At 49.8% G+C, this 21,047-nt stretch overlaps 10 protein-coding genes across 10 annotated transcripts; 3 read left to right on the top strand and 7 right to left on the bottom strand.

Moving 5' to 3' along the window:
- Window positions 1-2,005: 2,005 nt before the first annotated feature.
- Window positions 2,006-3,021, bottom strand: VTN77DRAFT_4247 (uncharacterized protein; the record flags this gene model as incomplete). The annotated part of the gene is made up of 4 exons (XM_069420285.1): window positions 2,006-2,047; window positions 2,117-2,390; window positions 2,456-2,803; window positions 2,861-3,021. The coding sequence occupies 4 exons, from the start codon at window positions 3,019-3,021 to the stop codon at window positions 2,006-2,008; spliced, it is 825 nt and encodes a 274-aa protein (XP_069281918.1).
- Window positions 3,022-3,574: 553 nt separating this feature from the next.
- VTN77DRAFT_4246 (uncharacterized protein) lies at window positions 3,575-4,062 on the bottom strand (the record flags this gene model as incomplete). The annotated part of the gene is made up of 3 exons (XM_069420284.1): window positions 3,575-3,724; window positions 3,919-3,966; window positions 4,042-4,062. 3 exons carry the CDS (start codon window positions 4,060-4,062, stop codon window positions 3,575-3,577), a joined length of 219 nt encoding a protein of 72 aa, XP_069281917.1.
- A 618-nt stretch (window positions 4,063-4,680) lies between these two features.
- VTN77DRAFT_4245 (uncharacterized protein) lies at window positions 4,681-6,084 on the bottom strand (the record flags this gene model as incomplete). The annotated part of the gene is made up of 4 exons (XM_069420283.1): window positions 4,681-4,899; window positions 4,977-5,711; window positions 5,769-5,896; window positions 5,964-6,084. The coding sequence occupies 4 exons, from the start codon at window positions 6,082-6,084 to the stop codon at window positions 4,681-4,683; spliced, it is 1,203 nt and encodes a 400-aa protein (XP_069281916.1).
- Window positions 6,085-6,833: 749 nt separating this feature from the next.
- VTN77DRAFT_4244 (uncharacterized protein) lies at window positions 6,834-9,428 on the top strand (the record flags this gene model as incomplete). The annotated part of the gene is made up of 1 exon (XM_069420282.1): window positions 6,834-9,428. The coding sequence occupies one exon, from the start codon at window positions 6,834-6,836 to the stop codon at window positions 9,426-9,428; it is 2,595 nt and encodes an 864-aa protein (XP_069281915.1).
- A 389-nt stretch (window positions 9,429-9,817) lies between these two features.
- On the bottom strand, window positions 9,818-10,194 carry VTN77DRAFT_4243 (uncharacterized protein; the record flags this gene model as incomplete). The annotated part of the gene is made up of 2 exons (XM_069420281.1): window positions 9,818-10,004; window positions 10,097-10,194. 2 exons carry the CDS (start codon window positions 10,192-10,194, stop codon window positions 9,818-9,820), a joined length of 285 nt encoding a protein of 94 aa, XP_069281914.1.
- Window positions 10,195-10,543: 349 nt separating this feature from the next.
- Window positions 10,544-12,610, top strand: VTN77DRAFT_4242 (uncharacterized protein; the record flags this gene model as incomplete). Its single annotated transcript, XM_069420280.1, has 5 exons — window positions 10,544-10,602; window positions 10,810-11,087; window positions 11,144-11,308; window positions 11,369-11,794; window positions 11,850-12,610. The coding sequence occupies 5 exons, from the start codon at window positions 10,544-10,546 to the stop codon at window positions 12,608-12,610; spliced, it is 1,689 nt and encodes a 562-aa protein (XP_069281913.1).
- Window positions 12,611-12,993: 383 nt separating this feature from the next.
- VTN77DRAFT_4241 (uncharacterized protein) lies at window positions 12,994-14,263 on the bottom strand (the record flags this gene model as incomplete). The annotated part of the gene is made up of 3 exons (XM_069420279.1): window positions 12,994-13,868; window positions 13,939-14,091; window positions 14,209-14,263. 3 exons carry the CDS (start codon window positions 14,261-14,263, stop codon window positions 12,994-12,996), a joined length of 1,083 nt encoding a protein of 360 aa, XP_069281912.1.
- A 969-nt stretch (window positions 14,264-15,232) lies between these two features.
- On the top strand, window positions 15,233-15,763 carry VTN77DRAFT_4240 (uncharacterized protein; the record flags this gene model as incomplete). The annotated part of the gene is made up of 4 exons (XM_069420278.1): window positions 15,233-15,363; window positions 15,415-15,520; window positions 15,574-15,665; window positions 15,739-15,763. The coding sequence occupies 4 exons, from the start codon at window positions 15,233-15,235 to the stop codon at window positions 15,761-15,763; spliced, it is 354 nt and encodes a 117-aa protein (XP_069281911.1).
- A 514-nt stretch (window positions 15,764-16,277) lies between these two features.
- On the bottom strand, window positions 16,278-17,611 carry VTN77DRAFT_4239 (uncharacterized protein; the record flags this gene model as incomplete). Its single annotated transcript, XM_069420276.1, has 2 exons — window positions 16,278-16,989; window positions 17,064-17,611. 2 exons carry the CDS (start codon window positions 17,609-17,611, stop codon window positions 16,278-16,280), a joined length of 1,260 nt encoding a protein of 419 aa, XP_069281910.1.
- A 726-nt stretch (window positions 17,612-18,337) lies between these two features.
- Window positions 18,338-21,009, bottom strand: VTN77DRAFT_4238 (uncharacterized protein; the record flags this gene model as incomplete). The annotated part of the gene is made up of 4 exons (XM_069420275.1): window positions 18,338-19,995; window positions 20,054-20,219; window positions 20,284-20,360; window positions 20,835-21,009. 4 exons carry the CDS (start codon window positions 21,007-21,009, stop codon window positions 18,338-18,340), a joined length of 2,076 nt encoding a protein of 691 aa, XP_069281909.1.
- Window positions 21,010-21,047: the final 38 nt, after the last annotated feature.

Below are 21,047 nucleotides of genomic sequence, written 5' to 3'. Positions count from 1 at the left end.
AAGGGACTCGCTAAGGCCACATCCATCCATGTATTACCTACCTTGCCACATGGGTTGGGTGTACCTAAACATTTAGTTCGCCGTATATTTATTATCCACTAACGTGGATCTGATCACACACTGCCGGAACTCGATCCACAAAAGGCACCTACCTTACCCTTATCATGCAGGAACCTAGGTACTATTTCACGGACCAGCCTCGAACTTGACATACATGGCGGATACCCTCCTGGAGGATTGGGTTGGGGGATGGAATTCGACACGCAGGGTCCACCTTCAGGTCTATGCTTTACTTACTTTTCTCTGTTGCCTGTGCTGTGCAACTTCTCGTTGTCTGTGTCTGTGTATGTGCCTGTGTCTGTGTCATACTGATTGATTGATTGACTAAGTCGGCACTTCTGGTTGGTTGCTGATGACTCATAGTCATAGTCCAAGTCATATAGTGACTGAGACTGAGCCCACTACCCTCCTTATCCTCCCTTCCTTTCCGCGTCTTAGCCTAGCCTAGTCTACACCCATATCATACATACATACATACATACAGAGTGCCATGCATGCAAGGATCTATCTACCCGATAGGGAGGTTACCACATACTACATGGAGGAGGACGAGGACGCGGTAGTGGTAGTGGTGTCTCACAGATTGTTGCCACCAGCATACATGCCTGCATCAAATCACCCGGGCATTCTTCTATGATTACTACCTACATTACATTATTTGTATTTAGATCCGACAATAATCCGAGCTAGGGCAGATGAGTCAAGAAAGATTAGGATCAGAAACTGCCAATGCCATGAATGGCGCCGAATTAGATAGGTCCTTGGGTACTTCATGTTCTCTCTCTCTCTCTCGCCATGCCTAGGCGATCATCACTCATCTCTCTCTCTGGGAGACTGTTCCTGTTCATTATATTATTATTAGTTCGCGTATCTGTCACGAGTCTCACGAGTCAACGCGACTCTTGCAGTATTCATTTGATCATTTGATCATTTGATCTTTTGATCCTTGTGTGACGTGACCTGTCACAAAAAATAATCGTTATTACTTATACCTGTTCCAGGTATTTATGATGCCGTTTTTTTTTTTTAAAAAAAAAAGAAAAGAAAAGAAAAATGTCCTATTTGTTTTGATCTGGTAAGTATTCTAGGTACACATAGTCTCCATACAATGTTCTTCTGGCCGAGGCTTGTCCCATGAACAACCTAGATAGAGTAAATAGATCAATGATACAAACAAAACAATACCTTTAAGACATCGCGGAGGTATAACAATAAATAAAAATCAAGTTCAAGGATGAAAAAAAAAAGAAGAAACAGTCACTTTCTTCGCAGGTCTCAAATCTGGGAGATGGTAGAGAAGATAGATAGATAAAATAAAGTTCATTATCGTACACGTAATGTACATTACATGCATGCTGGCCCAGTCATGGAAGTATCAAAATATCGTCAACCGAAAAAAAAAAGAGAAAAAAAAAAGTAAAGAAAGAAAAAAAGGACGAGCAACAAAAAAAATCAAAAGAGATAAATAAGAAGAAATTGCCCCAAACCCCGAAGTTAGATCCCCTCTGGGGATCTCGTACAAATTTCGTTTTTTTTTTTCATCATCCCAGTACAAAACAAAAACAAAAAGTCAAGTCATTATAAGAACCCCCCCCTCCCCCCCCCCAAAAAAAGGAGATCAAATTTCATATTATCATCAGTTGTGAGAGGAAGGGGTTGGTTCATTTCATAATATCGCATCAGAGTTGACGCCCTTCCTTCCTTTCAGACTTTCAGACTTTCAGACAGACAGACAGATGGTAGACAATTTAGTGGTACAAAAGATAAGATATTAATGACGGGGGAAGTATATGTGAGCTGAGACAAATTTTGCAGACCAGGGCCAACTTGATCTCAGATCTGAGAGGAATAAGCTTGTACAGTAGACTGAGTGGGGTGCCAGACCTGATAGAGTGGCGACTGTAGAACGGATGTCAAAGTTGAGAGAGTCATGGTAATTGACTGATCAACGGGAGAAGGGGGATTTGGAGGCGGCGGTAAGGTCATCCTATCGTAGAATAGCAGCATGATTAGTGAAAATGGCCAATGGTAATCAGCATAGGTTTCCAAGACTAACCATGTGGTTACACATCGCAACGAAGAGGTCGAAAAAGAGTTTACCCCCTTGTTCCATTTCCATCTGCATTGTGCCACTCCGCTTGAAGGTAGACCGGCTGCGGATTATCAAGGCCAGATAATGCGCACGAAGCTTGGAGTCGGTGTCCGGTGTATTGGCGTATGCGTATCTCGCGCTGGAGAGGATGGTGCTGCATTGGATACCGGATTGCAGGCCTTGCTTGCGGAGGGCTAGACGCTTCAGCTCTGGCAGGTTGTATTTTTCCGCGGCACAACTGATTAAAACAAGGATTAATGAGCCTTTGAACAAATCTTGGTTCGATTCAGGTGAGAACCTCACTATACGGCTGTATCTTTCAAGATCACCGTGCCAGCAGTCTGGTGCAGAATGGTGGCCTCCTTGGTTTCCCCATCAATATCCATGCCTTCATCTTCCAGCTCCCAGGTGTTACGTCGCTTGTTGTGTACGAGTCTTGGATAATAGTCACCCTTGTAAAGATATTCAAGTACGCAGGAGAGGACCTCCGGCTGCTCATCGGGCAAGTTGATTCGCTTGCTGTGTGACTCGAGGAACTGGCCACGACAGCACGCTGCGAAGAAAGGAGAGACGCATAGAACGTTTTCGTGGGCAGCAAAGAGACGTTGTTCAGGCCCAACGCAGATGGTGACGATGGCAGAAGTCAGAGTGCTGACGACAAGGGTATCAATTGTTGTCTCTTCAGTAGGGGGTGTCGATTCGACTTACCTTCCAATAGGAGGACTGACTGGCTTGTCATCCCTTTCTGAGCGGCATGAACTGGTAGCATGCTCCCTGAATGACCTCTTCGCACGAGATGTCGATTTCCCGGCACGATACTTGGATGGAAAACTCTCGGAACGGCCATGGGATGTCTTCTTGTCGAACATTTTCGGATGGCTGCACTAGCTGGCAGATGCTGGCAGCAAGAATGAGCCGGCACGGGACGAAAGAGTGGAAGATCTCAACCCTCCATATATTATACAAGGCTATGTTGCTCGGTGTTCTCGATCTGTGGCCTCAGGACCACTACCGACCAGACATCAGGAGGACGGGCGATCGAAAAGCAGGGCGCAACATCTCAGCATCGTCCGACCGGGCGAGGGAGCAGAGGCGGCTTTAAGTATATCGCAGCACATCGATCCTTCAGGCATCATCTTTCGGACAGTACATATGCTCAGGGAGCCGTGGCAAGAACCGACCCTGTCGATTAATATTCGAGGCTGCAAGCTGAGACGCGTCGTCTCACGCGTTAAGTGATTTTGGGCAATCGCCAAATGCACGCGTGGTCACGGGACCGAATCAGAACACTGGCAGCAACCTCGCATCGAGTCATCGACAGGGACAGGGGAATCGGAAGCAATGCCGTCCCAGGCAGAGTTTGCCTAGCAGCCGCCCGCTGAGCGGAGATACCCGGTTCAGCATGGTGGGTGAGAGTATGAATCACTCAGCCTGGTTGACAGGACAGTCGGAGAGCCGGAGCAGGATACCTAATGGAGCACACCTTCGAAGTTGGAGCTGCCACTTGCAAGGATCCTGGGTATCGGACCATTTTGCTTCTAGTGACTTTGCTTGGCGAGGAACTAACAAACGCTGCTCCATTCTTAGAGCTCGAGAGCTGGGACCATGGAAAGAGCTTCGACGCTTTGTTCTGGGAGTAGCTGTGAGAGTAATTAGGGACAAGCGGTCCAGACACACTTTCTGCCGTCTCAATGCCACTGGTCATTGATCAGTTGAACAAACCGGTGCGGCGGAGAGCGCAAAGGAGCTACTTGCTTCAAACTCACAGCGTGGTCAAACTCACAGCGTGGTACCGGTTGCCTTAGGTAGGTAGCCTGTAGGTAGGTATTATTACATGCTGCCACGATAACGGACCAACAACGTGGATAACACTCCTTAGAAGTGCTTACAAGGGGATCAAGGATGATCATGATCGGCACCTGCAGGCAGCCACTCACCCCACCACCATAAGAATCGATATCCTACCTATGCTATAATCTGTATCGTCTACCAGGAAGTTGTAACCTTCTACACATCTCCAGTTAGATTTCAAACTCATCTGATTGGCGCATTGCCCGTATTAGTAACCCTGTTTCATAGAGGCTAAATCTGAACTGAGATCGGGAGGTCACGCACAGAAGCAAAGGTAACAGGATGCGGCAGACCACAACGTATAATGACAAATTGCATTTCTGTATGTACAGAATCATTCCAGATCGAGATAGCTCAATCTTCCTCGTAATATATGATAGCATAGACGAAAGGCCGTCATTATTGGACTCCCCACGTTCCTCAACGCTGTCCACCATACCAAACATATGTAGATAGATTTCGATAAGAGATGAAGTAGATGTTCTGCAATAAAATTCCCTATACACACAAGTCAACATTCCCCATAACACCAATACGATAGAACGCCTCGCAGCCATTCCGATTCCATCCAATGGGTCCAATTCCAGGAGATCCAAACCCGACGCCCGCTCGAGAGTGCTCCCGGGTGAAACACATGAAAACAAAAAAAAATAAATAAAACGAAAAAAAAAGCTTGGTCATAGGAACACCTTGCGCGCATCCCTGGGGTGGCTCTCATTGGGGCAATAAGGGCATTTGAATTTGCTGCCCTTGCTCAACCGTGTGAGGGACTCTTGCGCAATGACATGACCACATGGCATCATCATCGGCGGATTCTGATCGGTAGTCTGTTCCTTGGAGACGGGACATACAAAAATCGAATGGAACAGATACGATGGCGGAAGGGGAATTTCGACCTGAGACGAGAGACAGGGTCAGCTGAGATCACCCTATCGCATACAGGATTAGTTAGAAGGAAGGCAACAGGGCTTACCGGTAGCTCGTTCTGTGTGGTCCACTCTGTTCTCTTGGCCTTCATTATGGTTTGCAGCTTCTGAAGGGTGGGGAGCGCGATGGCACCAGCGGTGGCTGCGATGTACAGAGGGGAATCCGCAGAGAGCCCCAAAAGCGAGCAGAACTCTCGGGTAAAGGAGTGTGCAACATCCGTCCAGGCAGTTGGATTGTTGAATATGGCCCTGTAGGGCGAATCCTCGAGATTGGGGCAGAAGGCCATGGCTCCCATGAGCTTCTGGATTTCCCGCAGATGTCGAGGAAGGAAAGCATGAAATTCCCTCCTGGCATACTCCAAGGCGGCCTGTCGACCGGACGCGATAGATGCCTGTTGGTCCTTTCCTCCATGAAACAGCCAGACAAACTGGAGCCTACAAAGCTCGAATTCGAGATTGCTGCCTCTGGCCTCCAACGCTTCGCTGTGTTCCCTCGCCCATTGTATAGCCGGCAATAAATTCGACTCCTCCTTCAGTTCATGTAGAATGTGATACATGGTGGCGAACTGCTTGCGAATTTCTCCCGACTGAAGTTGATCCAGTGACAGAGTGTCTGTATCGCCTGTGTCATATCCGCTCTTTGAGATCTCTGACAGAAACGTGGATGCCACCGAGAACTGGCCTTCCCGCAAGAGGTGCATGGCTATCGCTCGGTTGACGAGGGCGGGTGAAGACGACAGAGCGTCATATTCGGTGCTGGGTAAAGGACGATCTTTGAATAACTAATCCGGTGGGGTCAATAGAACATCCCAGGAAGACGTCTCCTCTACAGCGCTCACCTTGTCCAGTGCTTTCGTGTACTTGTTTAAGCTGCTATGAGTTTCCTTTAGACTCTCGTTGGTGGCGTCGAAGGATGCTTTCACGGGGTTTTGGAGCTTCGCCAAAGTGATAGAAGCCTTTGTTGGATCTAGGAGTACTGCGTCAGCACAAGAATAAGCGGGAGAGGAGATTTCGAGCTCCAAGGGTAGAAGTACCAGCAGCAATAGTATTGCGGGCTTCCTGAAGCAGATCGATGGTCGCTTGGATATCGTTGATCTGCTTGGAGCTCTTCAGACGCTTCCAGAGCCGTTCATGCTCCTTCTGAACCAGGTCCATGATGCTTGTAGCGGCAGGGAATAGTTACCGTGGTCGATGATGCCAGGCGTGCGAAAATCCATAAGTAGACGAGTGGTGGGACAGACAGGACTTCTGATGAAGCGGAGGGACTGGAGAATGAGCTGTCGACCTCATTCACCCAGTCGTTGGAGGGTGGCGGTCACGAGCCTGGGGCAGGTGGGTTGGCTTGCCTTTGGTAGCGGGCTCCCAGTTCCAGCGATTGCTTAGGGACGGCGTACCTAACAGTGGAGAACCCATGCTACGGAGGCTACTGGGCACTCGCCATCCAGGATAGCGAGCATCATCAGAACGACTTCTGTAGTCTACTGCAGTCTGCAGGCAATGCGGCCCGAGTTGAGTGCTTAAAAATAAGTTCCATCAGTGATTACTGGAGTGCTTTCCCGGCAGCCTGTCACACCGTCCACCGGCGTGACGTCGTGCTTAGGACTCCCTACGTCAGTTCGGACCACAGTCTACTCCTCACCGCCGGCCAGCTGGCTCATCTCCCAATCTGTGAATTAAAGGCCGGATCCTGCAATGAGAACCCATTGTCCTGCCTTATAGTGCAATTCCTTTCTCCCAGATATGCTTCGTATTCCTTTCATTCGACATCTGTCCAAAGAGGCCCATCCGGGCCGGCTTCTCCCTCCGTCCTCTCTCGCAACGACTCTCAAATGATCGAGCTCGCATTGAAGATAGCACGTCCATAACAGTCTCTGCTCCTCATACGTTGGGATCGAGCCTTCGCCATGGCGGTGGCCGTTGAACAGACCACAACCCTTCAGGCATCTTCGTCCATGCCTGGTCCGGGCCAAGGCAAGCCGCCAGTGGGTGATGAAGAAGGCCATATTTCTCGTGGTCGCGGTTTCACTGAAGAGTCAGCTCACAAGCAACACCAAAGACTCGTTCTACCGGACCCTGTTGCGTTCCGTTACCTGGAGGAGGATCCCTCGACCACGGTGTTGCATCGACGGACGATATTGCAGGGCTACGAGATATACATTGTCGAGCAATGGGCTTGCTCCAGAGTCCACCCGACGTTTGTCATCACGACATATACCGGCGACCCGTCGCATCGAGTAGTGGTAGGAGTTCTCAGTGTCCCGACCGATACAAATGCCTGGTCGCCGCGATTGAAACTATACTTCCACGCCGTACAGCAATACCATGCTGCGTGGAGAGACACGGATCTGGGCAGCCTCATGGTGACCAACTTGAGTGCTTTTCCTTCGGCTCTTACTGTCATTTTGGTTCCAGACGGTGACGTCAAAAAGCATACGGAGGACTTTATTGTCAATGAAAATCTGAAACGGCTTGGTTGCTCAGGGAGAGCGGGACTGAAGCTGCAACCTCCTTCCCCCGTTGTCGAGGCCAAGTTTCATCAGCTCTACCGGACCAGCGAGCGGGTCTCCCTGTATAGTGCGGTGATGGAACTGGTGAAGCAATGCCAGATTGCGCTTACGATCTTTGGCAAGCTTGCTCCTGAATATGTTGACGGCCTCCTATGTGATGTGACAGAGAGGGCGATAAGCGATTGGTGGGCGGACATTGGAACAGACCTCTACAACATTGAACCGAGTGACGGTATCCTTGGACCAACGACCGTTTCCGCACTGCTAGGCGCGTTGATGGGTGCTCGCAATCGACTCCATGCCTTCGGGGCGCCCGTCCCCAAGGATGTCTTTGACGTTTCCGGTCTCAAACGAGGAATTGGGAGCTTCCAGAAGTCACAGAAGATGGAACGGACGCGGAGGCTGGATCGCCAGACGCTGGACAGACTCCATCGCGTAACGGCCAAAGCAGCAAGTTCAGAACGCTGGACCGGGGCTGTGAAGTCCACAGTGGCAGAACTGAGCGGGAAAGGAGGCGAGATGGTCATGGGTATGGTAGGCGGTCGAGATAAGGGCGCCATCTCTGATGTTGAGACACTTGATCTGGAACGCTTCGCTCAACTGGTCACTGGAGAAAGATCCAAATGGTTATGGCAGGGCAAACCTCCCAAAACCGGTTCCACCCACGGACTTGAGAGCGCCCCAAGAGCCGAAGATATGGTATTTACGAAGGATGACCAGGGCGGCTATGTCTGGACGAGTCGGAAGCGACATTCGGACTTGGAACCCAGCGCCAACCAAGAACTAGAGCGAGCGCGGAGGCCCAGCGATTCAGAGCCGCCCGATGACAGGGATCAACAATTAGCAAAGCTAGTCTCGAGGAGTCTTACCGGCAAGGTTTCAGACGCTCGTGCTGGGTTCGGGAGATTCAAAGATGCTGTCGGACTACCCGGTCTCCGTTCCCATCACCATCATCACAAGCATAATAAAGATGGTGTTGACCTAGAAAGCGACCTTGCCTACCCCAATGCCGCCGATAGTGAAGCCGATACGTCTGTTTCCAAAAGCCTAAAAGAACCACCCCCAATAGCAGAACATAGAGCGGACAGCAAGAAAGATACCCAGAATAACCCTGCAGAAGAACGCTCGAAGCCGTCATCGGCTTCTCAATCGCAGAAATCCATCACTGCCCTTCCGGAGATACATGTCCAACCGGAGTCGCCTTCGGAAGAAACGCCCATATCGCTCTCCTACGCAGTTCCCGAAGATCCAAAACCACAAGTCGCTCAACAAGAAGAGGGCGGCCACGACCTTGAGCTCTCCAAGTCACGGTCGACCGAGGCCCCGAGTGATCAGGAGCAATTGCAAGGGTTGGCATTCAAGTCTCTCCGCCGTCCACAAAGCTCTCCGCAGCTAGTCCCCGAAGGGCGGTCCAAGCCATGCGACGCGCGTTGGCCTCGACATCTCTCTTTCAGCACCGTGGAGGAAGTGGTGCTTGTTTGGGAAGGTTTCCGTGTCCCATCCGACAAAAGAGGCTCTACGACGAATTTACAAAGTGCAATTCGCCGGGAGGACGCATTGCTCTCCGATGCGCAGATTTTCGATTCTAGAGTTTCGGAATTGAAGGACAGGACTGTACCTTGGGTGGAGCAGCAGGTTGACTCGGTTGAATATCTGCATGGAAAGGCCAACTCTCTGCAGGAGGAGCTGAGCTTCATCTACCCAGAACGCTTCGAAGAATATCAGTCCCTCAGGGAGCGCTCGATTCAGTTGCTCGGAGATGAGAGTTCGCGACTCACAGAAGGCTTGAAAAAGGTCGAGTTGCTAGGGGCCAAACTCGACTATGAGCTGAATGTTCTAGAGTCTAAAGTGGAAGACGTCGAACAAGGCGTTGAAGAGTTCGAGCGACATGTGGACGAGCTCGAGACGAGGATCAAAGATTTAGTCCAAGGTGAACGAAAAAAGGACACCTCCTGGTTATCTTGGGTTGGGAGGAAGTTCGGTCGCGTCTGATATGCATTGGGGGAGTTCATTCAAGAGAACTGCATCTTCCTTTTCCTGAGTATATAGTAGCATAATGTACAGTACATATTCGATTACCGGCATTTCTGATAGGAATGCGCCACCGGTCGCCTTCACGGACCTCGCTAATCCATGAGATAGGAACAATAAAACACTGATGAGGAGAGAATTTAACCCAATCGTAAAGAGAAAAAGAGAAACCCAGAAATCGAGCAACACAGTATCCGGCAGGATCCGAGCCACTTTAACACGGCTTTCCTGTGTCATGCTTTGCATTATTGCAATAATAATGGTGATGGCATCGATATCAGATCCCCCACGTGGATATAGTTGTCGACGAATTTGTGAAGTTGAATAACATAACCCGACCATTCGTGCTTTTACATTCCAAAGCCCATACCGCCGCCCTGTTTGCCGGCCGCCTCGGATTGCATCTTCTCGCTGATCTTGATGTTGACCTCGAAGAACTTGGCGACGCAGCGATCCAGGCAGACGGATTCGCCTTTGTTGAGATCACCTTCACGGTAGTCTGGAGGGATGCATTTTTGCGTGCAAGATTGGACCAGTCTAAAAGGGTGAAATCGCATGGTTAGCAAAGTATTCTACCAGAGCCACCAGAGCAGGACTGTCCCCTGCAGTCTAGCGAAAACAGAACTTACCGGTTAAACAAATCAGAGACCATTTCCATCTCCGTCTCTGCAGCGGCGATCTTCTGCTCCGAAGTGAGTTTTGGGCGGCCACCGAAGAGGAAAGACATTTTGGCTAGGATATTTCAATGAGATCGAGCTCAACTGAGAACAGCGGAAGAGACGGTTTCGGTTGTCCTAAATTAAACAGTTAGTTCTTGCGATTGCGACATAGTTGATCACCGTGAACAGACCTTGACTTTGTTGGAACAGTTGTTTGACGTAGACAGTAGTAATAATATTATTTTATCAAAGCCTGTCTGCAATCTCGGACGCGGCAGCGGAGGTCCATCGGGAGCGGAGCTTGGACCAACTCCGCAGCTCGAGTCGACAGGGTTTTCTGACTTTCTCGCTAGGGAAATCAAGGTTCATTTAATTCTACGCACACACCAGTATCGGATCCATCTCCCATCAAAGCAGATGCTGTCAATTGGTGTAAGGCAGGCATCGCAGAAGTGTCTGGATGGACTGTTCGTGAGGTAGGTTTGCAGTCCTTTTTTTTTACCTCACTGTTTCTGCTTGTGTGATGAAAACCATCTTGCCAGAACCGCTGCAAATGATGCTTGCTTGCAAGCAGAATGATCGCTCCTGGAGCCTACATTTTGCCACTGACAATTGAATTTTAATTCTTTATTCCTTGGACATGAGCTTTGCTGCTGCTGTTACTGACCCCGACATACTGCTAGGGCAGGGCCGTCTGTTTCTCGAGCTGCGGCTCCTTTCCAATCGTATTCTCCGTCTTTCATCCGCCCCCATCGCCATAGTATCATACGATGTAATAGCGCAAAGGCATCGCCAGAGAAGGCGTTCAGGGATCGAATACAGGAAGTCCACAATGCTTGTTCTGAACCGTATCCCCGGTTAGCAACGGATTCCCGCACAGTCAGCTGCCTGGAGTTTCGGTCACGATATGAGCATCTGGATCCAAATCAGACGATAGACACAGACACCGTTGTACTCCACGGTAGGTGTCTACCTTTTCTGGGCATTGCCTTCTCTTGTACATACTTAGACTAGTAGGCAGAATACGTTCCTATAGAATTGCCGGAAGCAAATTGATCTTCTTTGATATCGTTCAAAATGGCCAGAAAGTGCAGGTCATGTGCAACCAGCGAATCCTTGCCGATGTCACCCCGGAGAAATTCAGGGAATTCTATCGTCTTCTCCGTCGTGGGGACGCCTTCTGTATGTACTGTACTAGGAAGATCGCTGGTTAAGGATAAAAACTGAACAAGGCCAATATAGCCGTGACAGGAAAGCCGCATCGCACAGGACGAGGGGAGCTGACCGTGCAGGCGACGGAACTGCCGAAGCTGCTGTCACCTTCTTTGCATGACGTGCCTGTTGATGCACACGAGCACGAGAATTCTCCTTACCCCCGCCACGTCCAATTTCTCGCCGATCCACGTGTGGCAGATACGCTGAAAGTGCGATCGGCGATTATCCAGTATATTCGTCAATTCTTTCTTGATCGCTCGTTCATGGAGGTCAACACGCCTATTATCGCTGGCGAGGCTGGCGGAGCGACAGCACGTCCGTTCCATACTTCAGCTACCGAGTTTCCTGAGAAGCAACTATCCTTGAGGATTGCGCCGGAGCTATGGCTGAAGCGTTTGGTAGTTGGAGGTTTTGACAAAGTCTTTGAGATTGGGCCGTCGTTTCGTAATGAAGGTACGACTATCCGATGCAGAGATGTGTACACAGTGCAGGAACTGAATTACCGTAGGACTTGACAAAACCCACAATCCAGAGTTCACGACATGTGAATTCTACTATGCTTACGCCAATCTTGACGAACTTATGTCCATGACGGAGAATCTCCTCTCAGGCATGGCCCAGCATATTCGACAGTTCAAAGAAAATTCACAATCTGTCTTGAAAGACCCTGAGGTGGACTTCTCGACTCCTTTCCGTCGAATCGACTTCATTCCAGCTCTCGAAGAGGCGATCGGCCGGCGTTTGCCGGACCTTACGGCCCCAGACGCCCTAGAGGAGATAAAGCGACTGTTCGCAGATCTTTCGCTGCCTCTCCCTGAGCATCCATCCCTCCCTCGGCTGATGGACAAGCTATGCGCTACGTATCTGGAGCCTCAATGCCAGAATCCCACCTTTATCGTCAACCCCCCAGAGTGTCTCTCCCCGCTGTCCAAGTCGTTTACTCACCCCTCGTGTAATCAACGCGTGGCCGCTCGCTGCGAGCTCTTCATCGAAGGACGGGAGTACGTCAACGCGTACGAAGAGGAGAACTCGCCGTTCGAGCAGCGGCGCAAATTCCAGGAGCAGCTGCTCTACAACGAGGCGGGCGAGATCGACGAGAGCTACCTGCGGGCGTTGGAATGGGGGTTGCCGCCGACGGGAGGCTGGGGTTGTGGTGTTGACAGGCTCTGCATGCTCTTCACGAATGCGAGGAGGATTGGTGATGTGTTGCCGTTTGGGACCTTGCGGGCTGTGACGCGGCGGGTTGATTCTGATGGGAGGGAGTCTTGATATCAATCTGTCGATTCAGATCCAGAGATCCTCTTATGTCCTCTAGTCGCGTCCCTGGTGGACTGACTTATGTACTGTACATAACAATTGATTTCGACACTTGTATTACTGGAATTTGATGAGATTATGTCTAATACGCTATATCCAATATGCGAGTACCACCACCCGAGGACTACTAGTATACGGAGCACATCCTTCACGAAATCAATCAACTCGAGCTTGGAAACACAAGTATCGATTCATATGCCGAGTGAGCGTTCTGTTATATGTATGTACATGTACATACACAACGCCAATTCAATTCCAGGCTGTACTGTACAACATATACAACACCATCAGTCGACTCGCCACTATGTTGTGGTGGTTTGTTCTGGGTATTTTCATCAATACGTCCTCTCGACAACCTCCTTCGCAAACTGCGCAAAGGTCTTCCCCGGCTCAACCTCCTCGCCCAGATTCGGCTGCGTGAAGACCGCAAGCGTGTTGCGCGCAATCCTCTGCTGCGGCGGGGTCCTCGCGCCCTTGACGAAATGTGGCACGGCGCGGAATTTCCCCCGCGTGATGCGCTCCAGCGCCTCGCCCGTCTGGAACGCCAGGCAGTCCTTCGGGATGTTGACCTTGACAATGTCCCCCGTGCGCGAGCGGATGTACAGTCCTGCTTCGGGGTCCGGGGAGGTGGGGAGCTCGGGGAGGATGGAGGTGAAGTCTGCTGAGAAAGGAGGGTTGGCTGCCTCGTCGACGAACATGGCAGAGGTGAGGCCGGTCAGACAGCCGTGGTCGACGTGCGTCGCGCACCAGTCGTCGTCTTCAGCATCATCATCCTTTTCCTTCTTCTTCTCTTCCTCTGGAGTGGTAGTAGAATCCGAGGGGAAGTAATGCAGCAACCGCGCCTTCGTCGTCAGACTCGTCCGGACCACGTGCTCGAGGTACCCCTCCTTGTATCCCTCGATATTCGCCAGCGCGTACCGATCACACGCCCTCGCGACGAGCGCAGCAGTGTCGATGATAAGGGAGCAGAGCTCCTCGACACTCTTGCGGAACGTCGGTAGCCGCTCCGCCGGCGGCCAGATGTTGGGCGCGGTGTACTGCGGGAAGTCAGGAAAGTCATCCGCAGGAGCATTCTGCAGCGCCGGGTTTTGGTAAAATGCGCAGTTGATGTAGTACGATCCTTTCAGGGTGTCGAAGTGGCCGGATCGGAGGGTTTCCTTTCCGCAGGACCAGCCGACCAGGTATTTGGACTGGGGGCTTTCCAGTTTTGCTTGATGCCGTTTCAGTAGAAGTAATTCGAGAGCGAAAAAAAAAAAGCTGATACGAGAGTGAGATCCTACCTAATTCATCCTGCGGAAGCGCAGCTAAATAGGACGAGTTAGAGAGCACCTGCGCGCGAAGATCTTTGAACTTGGGCGGCAGGTCCTTCACGACAATGATGCCCAGGGACGAAGGCCCAAAGGCCTCTGTTAACGTCTCGAATGGCACGGAGCCTAAAAACAGGATGGACTTCAGCAATGCGTCGAAGATAGAGACATGAGATTACAAAAAAAAAAAAGGCCTGAAAAAGTCATGTAATGTACAGTAATGTATTGATTTTTACCCCTCACCTGTAACGAGATCTTGCAGACTCACGGTGACCGGAGAAACGGTCTTTGCTTTCATGGTGGCAGCATTCAATACTATCCTATCCTGAGGTAAACAATCTGATGACTTTTTATGAGTTAAAAGAGACACCTACGGAGCTGTGTAGTCCGGCGAAATCATATATAAAAAACCCCGAGATGCTTTCCCCACCTTGAACGGTTATCGGCGGACAGGCCGAGGCAGGCGGACAGTCTAGGCTATAGGCGCCGCTATAGGCTGAAGCCCCAAAGGCCTGGGTACCAACTGGCGTCACTTCGATTGTCAGCCTAAGCCTCATTGCAACACTATTGTTGCCTTAGTCTAAACAGACTTATCTTCAGCCGAAATCATTACATGACTTCTCTCTCTGGGGCAGAGACCATCTTGGGCCCCCTGATTGCTTACAGACCGACGTTGATAGTCGCATACTGATCTCAAACCGATACTTCTTTACCCTATTCTCGATCAGACATCGCCGCTATGCCTCCAGCTAAGAAAAGAAAGAGGTCTTTCCTCTCGAATCTTCAGCCCAGCAGCTCCGCGTTCTCGAACAGTACGAAGAGATTGTGAATAACGTCCGCGACAAAGATCCAGTGGCTGCAGACAGCCTCTCATTGCTTACAGTGCTTATTTCTGATGTTCGGAAGTTCCCTCAGAAGGTAGAGCAACAATCCCCCGTTCATTCTTGTCTCCCTGCTACGAGTTTTGATAGTTTCAAAAAGGCTTGTGAGGCGGTTGGAGTTACTTACAATAAACACGATCTTGATCATCATTGGGAGCTTCGAGAGACAGACAAGCTGTCAGACGGTACTTTGTCACATTGCGTGGGTCAGATTCCTTAACAGAATAGTTCAATAGGCTAGTCTGATAATCTATTTAGATACGTGCATCAAAGAACTATGGGGTTCGGACTATGTGGATTTGCAAGAGTCTGAATTATTCTGCCGCACAGTAGTAGATCTGATATTCTTGGATCGTCTGCGTGTTCTCAAAGACGAAAATGCGAAGATGCATCTGAGATTGGTGCCTGAGGTCTCACTATCAGTGGAGAGGGCAGGCATCACCATCTCGGGCAAGGCCGATTGGTGTCTTGGCCACGGCAACATCAAAGGTGGATTTGCTTCTACTCTGATAGTATTGTATGTGTGCGCCCATATGATTCCAACAGAATTACTAATTGAGTATATAAGGGAAGCCAAAAAATTAGGGACAGCGCAATCAGGGCTGCCTCAACTTATAATTTACCTTGCCGCAGTTCAGGATGCAAGTAGAGAAAGCGACAAGATGAACTTTTCTGTATTCGGTTTACTGACAGATTAGCATACCCAATTTTCGAATACCACCACTAGTTTTCCATTCTGAGAGTGGTGTTAAGGGCACATAGCCGCATGGGCGCTGAGGCGGTCAGCACTGTGCCCAAGCGGGATTGTGGAATTCTAAGGTACATACTCGGTTTATATTTCTCCTAGAACACCTGGATACATTCCAGACGAAGTAGTCTGACTACTGGTTAGGACATTCATATCTGATCATTGTTGAACTCCTGAGACACGCATCCTGCAAGCTGTCTGGGCGCATCATTCCCTGAAGGATGTATGAGAGCTTCGTGCTGTAGCTGACAGACCTGTAAGATACTCCTTGCTGCGATTTAGAAAGTGATACGCGATTTGTGGCAAGTCCACAATTTCTTTGAGCTTTATGAGACACTCATCTTTCTCAGGAGAGGATAGGATACCCATGATAGTTGTAGGTAGTAAAACATGTAAAGAAGTATACATCTAAAGAGGAGAAGTTTCCAGTTTAGTAGTGATCTTGCGGAGATGTTGAACCAAGAGAGGTAGGTAGATTATGAATTTGTTGGGCAAAGCGGCAGATGGGTTAAACCGGATGAGGTAACTCCACGTCTTACGGTATACCTGGGTATCTTTCTAGATTTCTAGATTTATTGATTATTAGCTCGTAACCAACACTTGACATAGATAATATCCAACTGGAGAGAAAAAAAATAAAAATAAAAATAAAAAAGAATAACATACCTACTATGTAGAATCCCTCAGAATTTCTCCGACAAAAACCTCGCTGTCTCTCTCCTCCCATCCGCCTTGGCCATAAGCTCCGTATGTAGCGCGCCAGAGATAGTCTTCCTCTGCACATCCCCCAATCCAAGCGACTTGCACAGCTGCTCTATCCGCTCCGCCTGGCCATGGGGGACGACGTCGTCCTTGCCCGCCTCCAGAATCAGGATCCTCGGCTTGTCGCCTGCTGCAGCTTGCGCAATCCGGCGCAGCGCCTCTTCGCTGTCCCAGTGCGAACGGAGGAAGGGCGTTAGGTACCGGTACGGTAGCCACTTTTGCGGGTAGAAAGCGAGTAGAATGTCGCGCACGCTTGTGAAGGGGGTTTCCAGGACCATGCCGTCAATCATAGGTCGCTGCGAGCTGGAGTCCGCGGATAGTGATTCCAGATACCCCGCTGCAGCATTGGTAGCGACCCCAGCGCCGATGCTCTGGCCCCAGAGGACGATCTTGAGATGCCTGACGTTTGCGTACCGCTGGAGAATCCATCCCAGCGCGGCGGATGCGTCCCGTTCGATGCCTTTTGCGGAGGCGCGGCCGCTGGATGTCCAGTACCCGCGGTAGGACACGGCCACGAAAGAGAAGGTCTTCTTTGGCGAAGCGTCAGTCTTGCTACCAGCTGCAGAGGCCCTATTCACCATCTTGATGGTATCAGAGAGGTAAGGAAGTCGTGGGGGTAGCGATGACGCGTTGCTATTTTAGTTAATAATGGTCAGCTAGATATAGTCAAAAAAGCAATTCATTTTCAAGGAGATATCGTTACCCACCCCTGAAAATACAGAACAACGAGGTGATCTTCATCACCCTCTAGATCTGCAACAGCAGACTGACTCTGACTCCCACTCTGCCCCTCTTCTATATTCCCTACAAGCAGGGATATCCGCACCCCATCCCCCGTCACAACCGACTCTTCCCGCCAGCGCACGGGCAGACATCGCCTCGCGTAATCCTCCACCTTCTCCGACCGTGAAAAGGGCGGGATGTTCGGCATGTAGATGATCTTGTTCTGGAAGAGGATCATCATCAGGCACTTGTAGGTCCAGAGCGTGAGGCCGAGGCCGAGGAAGACTATTGGGGGGAGGAGAGGACTGGATAGGTCGAGAAGACTGCTGAAGCTTCGTCGTTGATGGAAACTGTGGATATGGTGATCATAACAAGGTCTTCTTCTTAATGCGGGAAGATAATGCTCATGGGGTGGACGTTGGTGATAGTAATGTCGATGAGGATGATAGTGATAGTGACGATGATGCTGGCCTGCCAGTTGAAGGCATCCTTCTTCCTTGAACTGCAGACATCTTGCAGGAACCAGTCTCATTCTGTATTTGTTTGAGATCGATTTGATACGATTGATAGTCTATGGAGATATTAGCAAGCCTGAGTAACCTATCTGTTTAAAAAAAAAACCTATGACGTACATTTGAAAAGAGAGTCCATGTACTGTATGTATTATTCCCAGAATTCAACTCGGGGCGAGGTTCCTGTCTTCTGTCGACCACTCTTCTAATTTAATTTAAGAGGTACGTGCAGTACAGAACAGTACAGTACATCAGGATCAAACAATGAAAAGGAAGGAGGTCTGAATTCTGGATCTGGGTAGAAACGAGAATCTGGCAAATATGTATCTATAGCTATCGATTGCTGTCGTATGCTATGTCGAGTCGTTGACAATAGTGGTGATTCGTCTGCTTGCTTAAAGTAAAGTTGAGTCGTGAGAGCGGAAGCCAGCGGGGCCACTACTTATTAACTAACTTAATTAATGGGCAGTCCACGATTACAGTACTGGCGTAGCATCTAAACAGTTTAACTGTGCAATATGTCTCTGCTAAGTCCATTTCTCAGCCTAGTAATTGTATAGTCCTTCTCTACCCTCAGCGCATCCCGCAGACTATGTATGAATGTACTGTACTGTAGTAGTGATCATACATCATAAATCATAATTAAATACAGACGAAGATAAAAACGCAGCAAATGCACTGATATAGAATGAGTAGTGGAACACTTTCAATTCAGGAAGAAAGGTAGGTGTGTGTGTATGTGTTATTTATTTTCCAACCTTCGCCCGTTTGGTCTGGCGCTCGTTCTCAGGAACATAATCGCCTAATTCTGTCTCTTCCATCCCTCCTCGAACGGGAAGCGGCCTGGTGAAGTCTTCCGACTCCTCGGATTCATCAGACGAGTCATCCCTGACGATCACGTCTTCGGAAGAAGAACTCTCGCCCGAACTGACGTTGGCGCTGCCGTCCAGATTCGCCCCCAGACCGCTGCTGACGAGCTTGCTCATCTTGCCGACTTCGCCGAATTTGGATGCCTGCGCTAAGCTGGCAGGAGGTCTGCCGCGATCGCGCGGAAGGGCGGCGTCGCGAAGATCGCTCGCTGTGGCTCGCCCGTCAATGACTTGTAAGCAGCCTCGCCACATTTTCGGATTGCGTGCCTCGTTGTACCGCCCGACGTCTTCGCCGTTGAGCGAGTCCAGCGCGAGCGCCTGCGTCCGGTAGTCGCCCCAGAACCAATCCTTGCCTGGTGGGATGCGCTCATCCGTCTCACGGGAATATTTGCGTCCGGATAACACGCCGTGAAAGTCGAGGCCAAGCGAGGTGTCGTCGAAGATGAGCTTCATCGCATCCGGCTCGTAACACCGCCCGAGGACCATGTCCTGAGATATGCACATGAACTTGTCCGGTGCATGGACGGGATACCACGCTCCGTATCCATTCATCCCGACGTAATTAAATGCATTGGTCACTTCTTCATGCGTGAGAGGCCGCGGCGGTCCTACCATGCCAGGTCCGCGATACGCCCTCTCGGGTGACCTGGTATAAACCTTGCCTCGAATGCGCACGGCATGCTTCTCTGCCAGCAGCGGCGACCTGACATCATTGATGCACGAAAGGAGCTTGAATTCGATCCGGTCAATGACCATCACATCCGTCACCTTGGGATTGGCGTCATCCAGCGTGCGGCCTTTAGGCTTCAACCGCACCGCATCCCCTACTAGCAGCAGTTCTGCACCGATAAAGATCCCTCGACAGAAAACAGAGGCATCTGGCCAAGTGCCTTTGAAGCGGTATTTGTCCACTAAGGATATAGAAGACATGACGGTCAATGCGTGTTTGATGGACGGGTGCCAATCTTCCTGCGGAATCCCCTGCAGGAATATCTGCCAGTAATTCAGCGGTCGTATGCAGTTTAAGTGAACATATTTGGCTTGGAGCGAATAGCTCTTGTCGTAACTGTTAGGATCGGGAAAAGTCTCTACACGAAACCCGGAATAGTTGACGGCCCAGCGTTTCGGCATAGGCTCGATGAGATCTTCAAGAACCACGTCCTCCTCTGGCGTCTGGCCCACTGTCCCAGCCCTCCAGGCGGGGACCCCCAGCCATCGGCCTTTTTTGAAAGAATAGACGCGGTGGGTGTTCGTTTTCTCATCATAGATGAGCTCGCCGTCGATTTCTGGCGCCCACAAGACCAGCTCTCCGGCACGAGGAATGAACGAGTTTTGGAGGCTTGATTTGACGAGGTGCTGCTGGAGATATTTGTGTTCTGCTCGCCAATCCATGCTTAGAGTTTCATTGATAGGTTCGTCCAGCGTTCCTCTCTCTTTAAGCTTCAACACTGCTGCCCGGAAGACGTCTGGCGTACCCTCGGGGTCGAGAGGACCACGGGGACCTATTCTCGTCCAGCTGGTAGTTTTGAAAGTCTCTGGTAGAATCAATCATATTAATATATGATAGCAAAGTCGCTGGGATAAAGATCTTACCACCCGGGACCTTTGGCCGAATTTGAGTAACCATAGTCTTCTTCTTACAGTTTTCACAAGAGCATCGTCCAGTGCCACCGTTCATCAACCATAAGAAATGAGGAAATAGTTGGTTGGGGGAATTAAAGTAGGATCCTGACGGGTGGCCCCAGAGGAATTTATCACGCTAGAATCTCCTGTCAGCTACAAGACAACATACATAGGCAATACTCTAAGGTCATGGGACTCACAATAGTAGGATTGCTATATCGTGGCCTGTCGAAGAGAACATAGTTGTCAGGAAGCCTGTCCAGGATGTAGTTCTTGCCTGGTTGAGTGTTGTTTGCAACATCAGCATAGAGGGCTCCAAACACATCATGTGAACAAGTAGGAGGGCAGAGCCAATAACAGGAATCTTGATTAATAGCAGTCATGAACTATGAAAATAAGATATGGTTCAAAGGAGACAATTAACATCTTGCAGCCATGTTGCAAGTGTATATAAAAGCTCTGAAAGAAACATGCAGTTGGGATACACATTTCCTCCTGCAACTCTTAAACATTTGTTTGGCAACCCGACAACGTGCTTCACGCTGCCTGTGCAAATAAACTAAATCAAACATTTGCAACATGGTGAAGACAATGTAATGACAGGTTCAAAGGACCTGTGCAAATGTCTTGAAAGACCAGAAAATGGCATAGAAAATCCAGTGCCAAAAAAAAAGAATAGATAGATACAAAAATATAAAAATAAAATAAAGAAAATAAAAATAGCAGGAAACTGGTTTGCAGACAGGCCCACCTTTCTCTAACTGGCCTCGCCGTTGCAGCCACATCATGGCCAGCTTGTGACGATATAACTCATCATTGACTCGTCTGAACTGCGGCCCCTTGGGCCATGTAGACGGATCCCCATCGCTGAAATGGTCAGGATCCAGTGGGATGACGACCCAGTCGTTGCCGTCTGAAGACGACATGATTGATTGATTGCCTCAGGCAACCCAATCTTGGTTGG

This window comes from Rasamsonia byssochlamydoides, assembly GCF_041956645.1.
Source record: "Rasamsonia byssochlamydoides strain NRRL 3658 unplaced genomic scaffold VTN77scaffold_3, whole genome shotgun sequence".
NCBI classification, from domain to species: Eukaryota; Fungi; Ascomycota; class Eurotiomycetes; order Eurotiales; family Trichocomaceae; genus Rasamsonia; species Rasamsonia byssochlamydoides.
Note: the sequence above shows the minus strand (reverse complement) of the source record. Positions and strands in the feature narration are given on the sequence as shown.